This window comes from Mytilus galloprovincialis, chromosome 10, assembly GCF_965363235.1.
Source record: "Mytilus galloprovincialis chromosome 10, xbMytGall1.hap1.1, whole genome shotgun sequence".
Taxonomy (NCBI): Eukaryota; Metazoa; Mollusca; class Bivalvia; order Mytilida; family Mytilidae; genus Mytilus; species Mytilus galloprovincialis.
Window position 1 is genome coordinate 44498913 of NC_134847.1, and position 14880 is coordinate 44513792.

The following is a 14880-nucleotide window of genomic DNA, read 5'->3' on the forward strand; positions in this document are numbered from 1 at the left end:
TCATTTCTTTTGGTCTTTCAAATGAGCAAGAATTACAATCATGGTTCCTGCAGCAACTTGATGTATTTTAGTTGATTTATCCCTCAATCCATTCCCAAAATTTGTCAATAAATATGGATAGAAAAGATTTTAAACAACAGAATATAACAGCTTATTCCAGTGCCCTTACAAAATGTAAGTCTCTTTACAGATTTTAAGTAGGACTTTCTACTTGTATTTTGTTAAATATTCTTTAAAATTTATTTATTTTGTTAAACTCAAATATATCATATGTTATAATTGTTATTCAAATATTTTATCTATAGATATATTTTGTGCACACACATTTTAGCCATTATTTATGACACAAGTGAGAGAAAAATAATGACATAAGCAGTAAATCAGTGTTACGTTTAACAAAAGCACAGTATTTAAAACTTGATAAAGGAGTAGGGGCAATAAGGCCCTTATTTGGCCCAAAAATTACTGCAAATTTTAAAGTTATCATACATATTCTTAAATTACTGAAAACTTGTCTAAGGTATAAGGTACTAAGAAAAACAAAACAAATTTGACATCAAACAATTTACCATGGCAACAAATTGTAACCTAATTAGCATATTTTGTTGAATTTCATGATTTTCCTTGTTTTTTCATCAAATTTTAAGTATATTTTAGACTGAAAATATATGTGCGCAACCAAGAAACAACTTTATATTTGTTGAGATAATGCCAATAGTTATAATAAAGCTTTTGTTAAATTATGTTGTTGTTTCTCGGCTGCGCAGGATGTTTCCACAACGGAAATAAAGTGAGAAAACTGCATAAATTCTGTATTTTTCATCGTTTTTGTGAAAACAGTACATATGATGACGTAATTGTGACGTCATCCGATAAAAGTCTTAATGTTTTTCATTTATATTTCTTGACCCTATGCATTTCTAAACATTATGTGCCAATTTGAAATAGTTATCGAACATTTCATTTTCTTGGGCCAAAACTAGGCCTTAATGCCCCTACTCCTTTGATAAAAATTAAAATGTGCAAAATAAATAAGAAGATGTGGCATGAGTGCCAATGAGACAACTCTCTAAGGAAGGCACAATGTGAAGACAGTAAACAATTATAGGTTAAAGTACAACCTTTAACAAGGAACAATTCATTGAATTTAAGAAGAAAAGTAAGAGTAAGCAATGTCTCTTTAAGTACATTATACTAGAAGCAGAAGGTATCTTAAATCAATGGATCACCTTGGTTTGTATATATATATCAAGATATAAATATTTAAATTTCACCCTGATTACCATTACATGCATTCTATTGATTAGAAGTAGGAAGAAACAGGTATATACCTTGATTAGACGGGTTGTAATCTAAAGTTAAATGATAATCTACTTTGATGACTTGTTGATGTATAAACTGTCTAAAGGACTGTGTCACCATTTAGATAGTGAGTCACCTCAATTAATGGCTTAACATCAATGCATGTTATTTATGCATAGAATACATGCCTGCTATCTTTTTAAGATTTCTGCAGGGTATTTTAGAACAAGAAGACCTAATGCACCTCTAATACTTGAAAAAATTAGTCCACTATAATACATGTACTGTGATTTAGATATAAATGTACTAAAGTCCTTTGAATGCCTTGTTTGAGGTGCAAAGTGTATTGTTTTATGGAGGATTTCAAAAGACTGATATAAACATCCTTCATGGAAGAAATATATTACTTTTAATTAGGAAGCATTTAAACAGTTTAAGCTTTAAGTGAAAGATTTTAATTTTTACAGTGCGTCTTCTAAAATAATTACTAATCCTTTCATGTGAAGGTCGATAAGAGGTAATAATTAAGGACGCTACACTAGGGTAATAGGACCTAGAGATTTATTCTATTTTAGGATATTAAGTACCTGTATTTAAATCATCTTTTCAGTGGACCCTAAAGTACACAATACAATTATGTTATTTAAAGTCATACTTGAAAAACCAGATTACATGCAAGCATGTATACATATGTTAAAACTCATCTAAATGAATGTCAACAACATGTGTAATTTTAATCTCTTATATACATACAGTGACTCAGAACGTTTACAAACCATTTTTCAATAAAAATTAATGTGAACAAGCAATAACAATTATGACAATTGATTTGCCATTGGGTAAAATACATCTTATACCAAGAAAATATAGATATTTCGTTAGCTTCAAGGTGAAACTGTATATACATGTACATGTATCAGACAGTACAGATTTTACATTGAGATAATGGAGATTTTGTTGATAAATATCTCATTAGCTTTCCATGTGTAGTCTGTTATACTTCCTTAACTTAAACGAACTATCCACATCATAATCAATAATTTTTATTGAAAGATCAAGAATTTCAAAGTTAAAAAGTTTACACTATATACATGATATATATTAAATAGGAGGAGGAGAGTTGTATTAAAACATAAAACTTACATACCCATAGCCAGGGGGGGTTCGGAAATCCCCTTGAAATCAAATAAGCACTGTTAAAGTCAACCGTTTTGTTCAAATTGTGACTGTTAAAGTCGAGTTCATGAGTCCAACGAACCCCCCCCCCTTGAAATTCCTGGATACGGGCTTGACTTAGGTCTGGTCTCGAGTAAACTGGTTTAACACCATCACATTTTCATATGCCTGTTATAGTCGAGTACTTATTCAGTGGCTGTCTTTTATGATTTTATATTTTTGTCAGGGTTTGGGAGAATATTTTGTTATTTCATGTATTTTGAGTAGATTACTTTTCTATTTTCAGGTAATCCACTATGGATGGTGGAAAGAAGGTATGGGTGCCCCACGCCCATGATGGGTTTAAACTGGGTCGTATTGTAGACATCGGATCAGATGACGTCACAATTGAACCATTTGATGCTCCGGGAACTGTAAGTTGATAACAAATTGATATTAGAATTTAAAAAAAACTGAAAAAAACCCAAATACATATATATGAATATTATAACTGACTTAGTGCTCACATCTCAAAGTTTTATTGGAATACAGTATACATGGTTATATTTTAATGGTTCAATGAAAAATGTGGATGAAGTATGTAAGGGACTTTCCTAAAATTTGAATTCATTTTTTCTTGCTAATTGTCATGCCCAAAGAGCCATTGTGTAAGAGAATTATTAAGATTCATCCAAAAATTAGAAAATGCAGTTTATATGTCAATGAGACAACTCTCAAGTCTCAACCAGAATGAATAAGTAAAGGTCATATCAACAGTGTGTCTTTCTTTAGTATATGTCATTTTAATGATTGAAATGTGAACTGCATGTGAGCCAGATGTCCTATTGAAATATGGAGCATGTGTTACAAATGCATTGTATACAGTTTACTTGTTTTGTACTTTTTTGTAAATTGAAATTAATCAGATCAAACATGAGAAAAAAAAGTTTGAGGTATATATAGGTAGTCAATTGTGGCACCTTATTTATAAATGAAAATATGAAACAAAGACATGAACATAAAGATCTTGAAACTTTTTCAATTCTATGATCTATATAAGACTCAAAAACAGAAATCACAACCCCTTTACTTCTTCCGAATATATATGCAATATAAAATTGAGAAAGGAAATGGGGAAAGTGTCAAAGCGACAACAACCCGACCATATAGCAGACAACTGCCGAAAGCCACCAATGGGTCTTCAATGTAGCCAGAATTCCCGCACCCGTAGGTGTCCTTCAGCTGGCCCCTAAAATATGTATACTAGTACAGTGATAATGGATGTCATACTAAACTCCGAATTATACACAAGAAACTAAAATTAAAAATCATACAAGACTAACAAAGGCCAGAGGCTCCTGACTTGGGACAGGCGCAAAATTGCGGCGGGGTTAAACATATTTATGAGATCTCAACCCTCCCCCTATACCTCTAGCCAATGAAGAAAAGTAAATGCATAACAATAAGCATGCAACTGAATTAATTTTGTGCCTGTTTTCGCGTTTCAGGCAATACATTCAGTGTATGACAGAACCTTCCCAGCTGAAGAGTATGATAATAAAGATGTTGATGATAACTGTAAGTACAAAAAATGTATTATATGTCTATAATGCACAGAAATGCTTGCTTCCTATCTATTATCCTCCTATGGTAGGAGGAATTTTACACACCTTATATACAGAGAGGTGATAGAAGAAATTCTGCACACTTTGCTTAATCAAAATGCAGTTAACCTTGAGGTGATAGATTTTCAAAAAATGTAGTTTTAGAAATAGATTTTTGTTTAGCCCTGATAAGGAGGCAAACATTCATAAAATAAAATTCTTAATTGGACTTAATAAACTTTTTTTATATGTTACGTACTGTGGATTCATTTATTTTCATTGGTACAAATTTTCATGGATAGAGGAAAAACTTGCATATTCGTGGATATTTAATTTCAGGTTTTGCTGAAGTCTGCATACAAACCTATAGAAAATTCATCATTCGTTGAACAATTAATAATATTGTGGTTTAATTGTACCCACGAAATAGAAGAAAATTGGTATCCAACGAATAATAATGAAACCACAGTATACATTACCATGGATTTATGTCTCTATAACAAATTGTATGTTTATTGAAGTGACTTTTCCTATTTCCTTTTAATTAACCACTATTTGTAGACATCAATGTATATTGTACTTTAAAAGCCTTATACTTTGAGGATTTGTTTTACATTTAAGGTGGTTTAATGTACTTGAATGAAGCCACTCTTCTTCATAATCTAAGAATCAGATACTTGAAAAACCAGATCTACGTGAGTACAGCTGAGTTCATTAGTCAGGCTTATAATAACATTGAATAATGATATATCAAAGAGAGGCTAAAGATACCACAATGAGACTCACATTCCTAAGTCGAAAATAAACTGACAACACCATGCCTATAAACATACGAAGATCAAAACGCAAATACAGAACACAACATAAAAAACTAAAATTTAAGCATATAAAATCATATACATGTATAGATTCATATTTCTGAAAGATCAAATCATGCAAACTTACATTTTGCATTTCAGTCAGCTAAAAATCAGACACCTGAAAAACCTGATGTACATAATTATACCCCCGCTTTGAAAAAAAGGGGGGTATACTGTTTTGCCTCTGTCTGTCCTTCCGTCAGTCTGTCAGTCTGTCAGTCCGTCCGTCCGTCCCATGAATATTTTTCGTCACATTTTTCTCAGGAACTACACTACCAGGATTTCTGAAATTTGGTTTCAGGCTTGATATAAGTCAGCTATACCGTGTGGTGCGCTTTCAGATTCATCACTCAACAACTTCCTGTTTACCGAACACTTGATAGCCAAGTTGAAAATTTTTCGTCACATTTTTCTCAGGAACTACAATACAAGGATTTCTGAAATTTGGTTTAAGGGGTTAATATAAGTCAGCTATACTGTGTGATGCGTTTTCAGATTCATCACTCGACAACTTCCTGTTTACCAAACACTTGCATATTTTTACACAATTAATATTATCCACTTGCGGCGGGGGTATCATCAGTGAGCAGTAGCTCGCAGTTTCACTTGTTACAGCTTAGTTAAAAGAGGGACGAAAGATGCCAGAGGGACAGTCAAACTCATAAAACGTAAAAAAACTGACAACCCTATGGCTAAAAATGAAAAAGACAAACAAACAAACAATAGTACACATGACACAACATAGAAAACTAGAGGTGATCTCAGGTGCCCCAGAGCTATACTATAGTGATATGGGGTTATTTAGTCAAACTTACATATAGTTCATTCACCTTAGAATCAGATACTGAAATTCTATATCAATGTACATGTAAGTACTGTTTTGTTAAATGATGTACAGGGTTGTTGAATGAAAATTAAATTAATTGTACACATATTTTATTGAATACGAAAACATACCTACATGTATAAAAATTAATTGTTAATTTATAATGCATATATGTTCTAATGTTATGTGTTAATATTTCATTGCAGACCTACACTGCTAACATCTTGATAGCAGTTAACCCTTATTTCGAGATGCCAGACCTTTATGCAACACAGACTGTCAAGAAATATAATGGAAAATCTCTAGGAACAATGCCTCCACATGTGTTTGCTATTGGTATGTCTTTTCCTGAATCTATTTTTTTGTTTTTCCTGAAAGACCAAATATTACCCTTCTGCTAAATTTATTAACTCTGGTGTTACTCAAACTTCTTGAAAACATTACTATCACAAAAGTTTACTTACCTGTATTAGTGAAAGGTGAAAAGAATAAAAGCAAAAATACCAAACTCCAATGAAAATTCAAAAACAGAAAGTTCTTTCAAAAGGCAAAATAAAAAGCACAAACACATCTTAAGGTTGGAAAACAACTGTCATAATCCTGACTTGGGACAAGCCATTTTTCATGTAGAAAATTGTGGATTAAGCCTGGTTTTATATTATACCTGGTGAATGATAATGATGGGAATTTAAACTCATTACTGTAAACCAACTTATTTTCGCGAGTGATTTATTTTCGCGACTTTCGCGAGTATAAGAATAATGCAAATATAAATTGTCGCAAATAAGTAAATCTTTATTAAACTACATCAATTAAATGAGAAATTTCAAAAGCCACGAAATGGACTTGAATTGGTATAACGCGAAATAAAGTATTTGCGAAAATAAGTTGGTTTACAGTAGTTAAAAAGCTGACAAAAAGATGGCAAAAAAAGAAAAATGATGAAAAGACAATTAAAACATCAGTACGAAAAACACAATATAGAAAACAAAAGAACAATGTTCATTTAAATTAAAAAAAAGATTGCTACAATAAGACTTTTAAAAGTACGACACATTTTAATCATGTCACATGTATTATTGCTTTCAATAATAGAATAGAGAGCTTCCAACAATTGCTTTGAATAAAATATTTGTTAAAAAATTGCTAAATGAAATTATTTCTATGTATGAATGCTCCTGTCAGATTCTCTGGCTCACAGCACTTATGATGATTCGATTAACTGTTGATAGACCTTGGTTATTTTAAGATTTTAAAATTAAGGGGAAGTGGTATGATTGCCAATGAGACAACTATCGACCAAAGTTAAAATAAAGTGGATGTAAGCAATTAAAGGCAACCGTTTGGCCTTCAATAATGAGAAAAACTCAATACCGTATTGTCAACTATAAAAGGCCCATACATGAAAAATATGAAACAATTAAATTGAGGAAATTAAACTAACAGCCAAATTTACAACAAAACAGTTGATGAAAAACAAGTATAATAGATGTGAATTAATGACAACCACTGAACTACAAGAACTTTGTTGTGAAGATGTAAATTGTCCTTACTTACTTATTACATGGGTGACTAATGTAAAATAAATATTTATTATTCCAGCTGACAAAGCATATCGTGACATGAAGGTTACCAAACACAGTCAGTCTGTCATAGTTAGTGGTGAATCTGGAGCAGGAAAGACAGAATCTACCAAATACATTCTAAAATACCTGACAGAATCCTGGGGTACAGGGTCCTCTAATATAGAACAGAGAATTTTAGAGTGTAAGTATTGAATTGATTCAACTGGAATCCTCATGAACTTTCCTGGTTTTCGTGGGTACAGGTGAACCACAAATTTAAATGTTCAACTAAAAACAATTTTTATTCAGGTTGTATATAGATTGGCTTTGATTAGGAAAAGCATTTTGTTTTCAATACTTATTCATTGAAATCATTACAGAGTTTGTCTCCCTTTTACAAGTTTCATATCCATATTATTTATTTGGCAATGCAACTTTAGAAATGGAACTTTGACTGAATTTTTTTAACAGTTTACGTGGTGAAATATTATCTTAATTTAAACATTTGCATTATTCTGTCAAAATTACATACAGGTGAGACATATTTCTGTGTGAACAGTTTATGATTATTTAAATATAAGACTTGTGTTCTTTAGTAACATACAATTCTGATGATTGACTATTTTTTATTACAGCTAATCCATTACTAGAAGCATTTGGAAATGCTAAGACAGTGAGAAATAACAACAGTAGTAGATTTGGAAAGTTTATTGAAATCCATTTTGATGGAAAGGTATTAAACCAATTAATCTTCATAAGTCATGACAAGGTTTTTACTAACAAGTCAATAGTAGATATAGCATATTGATTGAAAGACCGCTAGCTCCTTCAAATATAATCAGTTTACCATTGTGAAAAAAAACCCAGATTGGATGAAGGGTTTATACTTGAAAATATCATTAAAAAAGGCTAAGGAAATAAAAAGAGAAAGACAAAAATTAAACAAAACTGAATTGTTTTGCTGCTTTATTGTCAAGCACTCAGCCTAGAAGTGTTTAATTTCTTCTTTTAAAAACTCATGTAGTCTTCTTTCTTTTAGTTTTGTACTGGAAATGTTTTCTATCATTTTTTTTTACAATCTGAAAAGTGTTTTTTTTTTCAAAATGTATTTATTTTCAGTCAACAGCCTGGCAAGCTGAGGTGAAAGTTACTTTTGTTGCTTGTGTTATATAAATATTGACTTGATTTCAAAAATTTATATTGTTTATCAGTATTCTCATTGTATTTGTTATTGTTTTGTTATTATTTTGTTGAATATTCATTCCTGCCAATTAATGTATACCTGTTTACCATGTTTACCTGACATAGAAACATTACTACTCAAAATAATTTACTGTCCAAATTTAGAACAATGATTTTTTTTACTATTAATTTCATATGAGTGTTAACTTATTTTGTTAAGAGGTTTTATTTTATGAAGAGGTGTTATAAAACAGCTTGTGTTTGAGCCATAAGAGTTACAGTGAAAATCAAATAAAATCTACGATTAATTGATAAGTCACCTGAAGCGAGCTTTATATTGTTTTCAGTTCTTAAAAATTCAGTTGAATTGACCTGTAATAAGAAAATCAGTTAACATAGTATGATTTTGAGTGTAATTTAAATGGTTAATTTAGCAATATATCTAGACAGTTATATGATAGTTCAAGGACTGAAATCGACATCATTATTTAGTGAGAAAAAGATAATGGGGAGGAAATGGCATATTGCATGTTTGATATTAGAAAACAATGGCATGATACCTTTGTATTTTGATATGTTGATAATATTTGGACAGGATTGAAGTTCATTATATGCACAAATATGTATCAAATCCTGTTGGTTATATATTGTCAGTAATCTAGTTTTAAAGGGACCATGCTGAAAAATTTAATTTAATGCTACAGCCCTGATGTCAATTTTGAAAGATACCAAGTTAGACTTTCTTATTATCGAGTATATAAAATGTTCTTGTCTATTTTTTTAGTCCTAGTGGCAAGTATTTAAAAGACTTCTGTCTGAGGAAACTCTAAAAAAATCTTTAAAAAACTTTAAAAAAATAGACTAGGGTACATTTGACTGTTTTCCTTAAGATATAACCTCTTGTTTGAAAAGAAATTAAGATTTACTTTAAAAAAAAAAAATGGACTGTCAGCAAATAAACTGAAATCAATATTTTTTTTGATAAAATTATATGAAGACTAAAAGAGTGTCTTAAAGTTACCAAACAAGGTTACTAAAGTCATATTGTTATAATGATGTTACTTTTGTTTCAGTGTTATGTTAATGGAGGCTTTATTTCTCACTACCTGTTAGAGAAGTCAAGAGTGTGTACTCAGAGTAAAGAGGAGAGAAACTACCATATATTTTACCGATTGTGTGCTGGGGCTCCCGATCAGCTGCGACAGAAACTAAGTCTGGCTCCTCCAGATAAATTCAGGGTAGATTGATATATATTGATGTTGTGTGTGATATTGTGTAGTGTGACAAATTTTCCTTTCCATTATCATAATTTTTTACTCATAAAGTATTTCAGATCGTAAGAAAAAAATGTGGTTAGTCCTGGTGAATTGTTTGACTAAATATTGATTGTACAAGGCTTACTTTCAATATTTTTTTGATGGTCCGACTGAACTAAAAAAATGTCTTAGTACAATATTAAAAGATTATGTAACAGAGCTAAAGCATGTAACCAGTTGAAAAATCATAAGTAACAGGTTTCTTGTATTATAGGATTATATATCTACAGGCCTTAAGGCTATAAATGAAAAGACCAAAACTATAAGGCCTATTTTCTTTATAAAGAGACAGGAAAGTTGCAATCGAAAGGAAAAAATATAAAATTTTAGAATTATCTCCAAAACTTATAATCTTTTTATTTAGTTATAGAATTAATTTTCAACTTTGATAGACTTGAGATGATAACGATCGTGACATACTGTATAGGCACATATCTTTTATTGAATACTGTATGTGGCCGACTAGTTTTCATTTGGTAATTTTAGTTGTCATGTTGTTGGGTTGCTGCCTCATTGGCACATATATATAACCCACACCACCTTTTAATCATATTGAAAAACAAATTTTAAGTTCTGTTGTGTGTTTCTACCTATTTTATTATTGTGTATGAATCCCTGACATTGTAAAACTGTTTTTGAACATTTCTACGAGATTCCCATTTCTTTCAAACATTGTTATTGTACAAAGTTGCATGTATATTTCCATGTTGTGTTTTAGTATTTGATGCGTGGCTGTACACAGTACTTCTGTAATCGCCAAACAGATAAACAACTAGCTGCTGATAGAAAAAGCCAACAGGTAGTGTATAGTACCTTACTTAGTAATCAATTACTTGTAAAAATCACTGCTATTAGTTTTTAATTAAACACTCACTACAGAGTTCTCGAAAAGTGGTGGTCCTAGGGATTTGACCACCAAATTTTGCAACAGAAATAATAGTGAGGACCACCATATTTTTCTCAAGGACCACCTGGGGGGAAAATGTTTTAAGAACTCTGCCCACTCTAGAAGTGTGAGCTTTACTGTTATCACATTGTCAGTCCCTCTGTTCGTCCATCTGTTGGTCAAAACCATAGCTGTTGTCACTGTTTTCTAAAAAGTACGAAAGAAAATGACCTCATATTTGGTTCGCGGCTTTACCGTGATTATTAAAGTTGTAATGTGTGAGCATGTTTTGAATCTGTTCAGTACCTACTTCTTGTTAGCCTTAGTACCTTGAATTTTCAAAATGTCGAATGAACTTTAAATGTTTGTGACACAAAACGACGTTATATTTGGTCAGCAGTTAAACAAAAATCAGTTGTTTAGTTAGTTTAAACAGATTTATTTATAGTGGATTGGGAAACTAGTTATTACAACTTATATTAATCCCTTTCCACTTTGGTAGTGCAAGTGCTGCCTTGTAACGGCATTAGCCTGCTCTTTTTCAAAATCTACAAGGCTGTCTTTAATTTTACGAGCAAGAGATATTGCTCTCTCTTAACACAGGTCAGCCATTTATTGTCCCCTACCCACAGACTTTTATCTTTTATTTCTTCATAAAATCATGTTAGATATGTTTCAGCCAACGGTCTTCTCTTTCTCTGTTACTGTTATCATTGGTGATTGATTTAAAGTCTTAACCACGTGTTCACATCTTAACCTATTTTATTTACAGTACCTTAAAGATGGCAGTCTTCATGATCCCAAACTTGATGACATGAATGATTTTAAAACTTGTGACCTTGCTATGACCCATTTAGGGATCAGTGATGAGGATAAATTGTCCATCTATACACTAGTGGCTGCTGTTCTTCATCTTGGTAATCTGGAATTTGAGGAAAACGTGGATGATGCAAAAGGTTTGTATGAATATGTATAAAAAATTACTGTGGATTCATTAATATTCTTTGGATACCAATTTACGTGAATTTCGTGGATACAGAGAAACCACGAATTTAAATGTTTAACAAATACAAATGTTCTAAAGGATTGTATGCAGACTTTGCCAAAACCACGAATTTAAATATCCACGAACATGCAAGTTTTCTTCAATCCACAAAAAATTGGTATCCACGTAAATAAATAAATCCACAGTAAGTAAATTAGATAAAGTTTGACTTGGTAAATTATTGTTCAATACAACATTTATTAAATTGATTTGTGCTAAGATACAAACTACTATTACAGAACTAAACATTGTCTTAATCCACAAAAACTAATCTATTTACCAATTAATATAAAAAAAACACGATGTGGTATGATTGCCAGTGAGACAATTAACTCTCTTCAAAAGACCAAATAGGTTATCTCATGTTTTTCATGGAATTGTTCCCTTTCAATTCAAATAAAAATGTTGGCATTTACTAACTTGAAAAATCTGTACTCCTTAAATTTCTTTTCTAGATTTTGTAAAATGATTGGAATTTTCAGAATTTTTTAAGTAAAATAATGCATTTAGAGAAAAGATTATAGCTGTAGTAAATTTATCAAAAGTTGATTTATGTGTAGAAATTCTTCACATCCTATTTATACCCCATGTATGGGCAGTATGATTTTTGGTCTGTGTTTCCGTTCATTCGTCTGTTTTGCAAGTGTTTTTAAATTCAATACAAAAATCACTTCAATTATTGCAAATTCGTTAAATGCTGAATGCAAATAAAGCTATCAAATTTCCAAATGTGTGTATTTATTCTAACAACACCTAGACATCAATCTAAATGATGAAAAAAACGTTTATAAATGCACAATATTATTTGTTTTATACTTGACTTTAGGTGGCTGTAAAATTAATGGACCATCAGAGAAGACTCTAGGCATATGTAGTGGACTATTGTCGTTAGACAAGGAGGAGCTCCGAGAATCATTGATAACAAGGGTAATGCAGACATCAAAAGGAGGCTCTAAGGGAACACTTATTAAGTTAGTATAAAAGTACTTTACAAATCATCATAGTTAAACCAGAAGGCAATAAAAGTTGCAGAATGAATTATTCAGTTCTTGACCACCGTTAATTCTGTTAAACAGATAATAAGGAGATGTGGTATGATTGCCCAGGAGACAACTATCCACCAAAGTTCAAATGAAGTGAATGTAAGCAATTATAGGCAACTGTACAGCCTTCAAAGATGGGAAAAACATTACTGTATGGTCAGCTATAAGAGGCCTTGATTTTGTTGTAGTTTATTACATTGGTTGTAGCTAGAGTTGATCATTAAGCAAAGTAATGAATGAAAACATAGATATTAGAAGATGAGGTAAGAGTGCCAATGAGACAACTCTCCATCCAAGTCAAAATTTCTAAAGGTAAACCATAGGTCAGGTCTTCAACACAGAGCTTTGGCTCACACCGAACAGCAAGCTATAAAGGGCTCCTAAAAATTACTAGTGTAAAACCATTCAAACGGAAAAACCAAAGGTCTAATCTATATAAAAATATTTATTTCTGGTAATCATATCGCAAACATAAGCCCCCTCTCCACTGATTGAAAACATATTAATCATGTTTATTTCTGGTAAAAATTTCTCAAAGATGCACATTTTTAAAGCCCCCTTCCAATAAATGAAAACATGATTTATTTCTTGTAAAAAAAGATCACAGGTGCATATTTTCCAGAAATATTTAGTTGATATAATCATGATGCCTGGGTTACTACTATCAGTACAGTATGTGTAATGCCCTTCACTTCCCAAGAGGCATGCTAGAAAAAGCTTGTTTAAATGGCAATTTGATTATTGGGAAAGCTTATTTGCACATCAACTATTACCCTGAAAGAACATAGACATGTATGTTATGGTCAATTTAAAATTGAAACTGAGAATTAAATAAAAATAAGTTGAATAAAAACAACTTTATTCTTTCAGAGTTCCATTGAAGATTGGAGAAGCCAGCAGTGCCAGAGATGCATTAGCAAAGACCATCTACTCCAAATTATTTGACTACATTGTATCTAGAGTTAATCAGGCCATTCCATTCTCACAGTCCATGTCTTTCATTGGCCTTCTGGATATTGCTGGATTTGGTAAGTTGATAGCTATCCAGCTATGATTGTAGAAAACTTCTGAAAAAAAACATTCTGTACTTATGAGCAAAGGCACTTGTCTCAGAATTTTTTTTACTATATACCTTAATATAACACATTTTTTATATAGGAAATTTTTTTTCTTAGACAAGTGCCTGTGCTTATGAGGTACAAAAACTTAAGACCAGGGAGTGTTTGTTTGCTTAATATTCCCTTTGGTTTCAGTTTAAGTCCAGAAGAGCTGTTGGCAAGAAAAAGTGTATTAACATATTTAATCATTTTATATATAGTCTACTGGTCTGTTACAATCATATTATATTCTGGCTTACTATATGTTTCAATGTATCTTACTATATATGACCTTATAACAAGTTTCAGCAAGTCTTTTATTTATTTTGTCATAAAATTGAAAAAAAAGACTAAAGTAGTATTTTATACGGTTCTATATATGAGATTCAGGTACATTCAAGATGGAAGTCAGCAAGTTTAACTTGATAAGAAATTGTACTTCTTCTAAGAAAATATATTAGGAAAATATTATGTTTTCATTTTAGTAATAAATAAATAATGAATTTCTTGAGGGCTGAATATAGCCCTTTTTGTGTCTATATTTCAAACATTAAAATTATTTATGCACTAAACAAAATAATGACATTACATTCAATTATCTTTAACAGAGTATTTCCAAGTAAACAGTTTTGAACAGTTCTGTATCAATTACTGTAATGAAAAATTACAACAGTTCTTCAACACCAGAATTCTGAAAGAAGTAAGTAAAAAATGTTTATATCAAATCCTTGAAGCTCTCTTCTGCAAATTTGACTAAGAGGGTTTGGGCTATTATTTTTAGACCCTTTTAGTTATAATATAGATTCCTGTATATATGCATCAGGGCTTTTACTATTTAAGGAAATTTGAAACCAACCCATAAAAAATGTATACTTCATATTTGTTCAAAGCAGTAAATACCAGTTTTTGGTTTGAAGAGATGTGGGATTGAACACACAACATCGTAAATTACAGATGGGTGCCCAATTGACACACAACCAATTTAGTGTCATGAATGGA

At 31.2% G+C, this 14880-nt stretch overlaps 1 protein-coding gene across 6 annotated transcripts in view; it reads left to right on the plus strand.

The window, feature by feature from the left end:
* Nucleotides 1-14880, plus strand: part of LOC143047619 (unconventional myosin-VI-like) — a 43534-nt gene that overhangs the window by 5180 nt on the left and 23474 nt on the right. For 5 of the 6 annotated variants that reach the window (XM_076220782.1, XM_076220781.1, XM_076220783.1 and 2 more), the window contains exons 2-13: nucleotides 2765-2891; nucleotides 3966-4035; nucleotides 4683-4756; nucleotides 5954-6083; nucleotides 7350-7514; nucleotides 7948-8045; nucleotides 9568-9732; nucleotides 10529-10609; nucleotides 11469-11652; nucleotides 12568-12712; nucleotides 13655-13812; nucleotides 14490-14581. In XM_076220782.1, the coding sequence (XP_076076897.1) occupies nucleotides 2775-2891; nucleotides 3966-4035; nucleotides 4683-4756; nucleotides 5954-6083; nucleotides 7350-7514; nucleotides 7948-8045; nucleotides 9568-9732; nucleotides 10529-10609; nucleotides 11469-11652; nucleotides 12568-12712; nucleotides 13655-13812; nucleotides 14490-14581 (1479 nt within the window). In that variant the 5' untranslated portion in view covers nucleotides 2765-2774. The remainder of the gene's footprint in view (nucleotides 1-2764; nucleotides 2892-3965; nucleotides 4036-4682; nucleotides 4757-5953; nucleotides 6084-7349; nucleotides 7515-7947; nucleotides 8046-9567; nucleotides 9733-10528; nucleotides 10610-11468; nucleotides 11653-12567; nucleotides 12713-13654; nucleotides 13813-14489; nucleotides 14582-14880) is intronic. The other variant, XM_076220786.1, reaches the window with a different exon arrangement.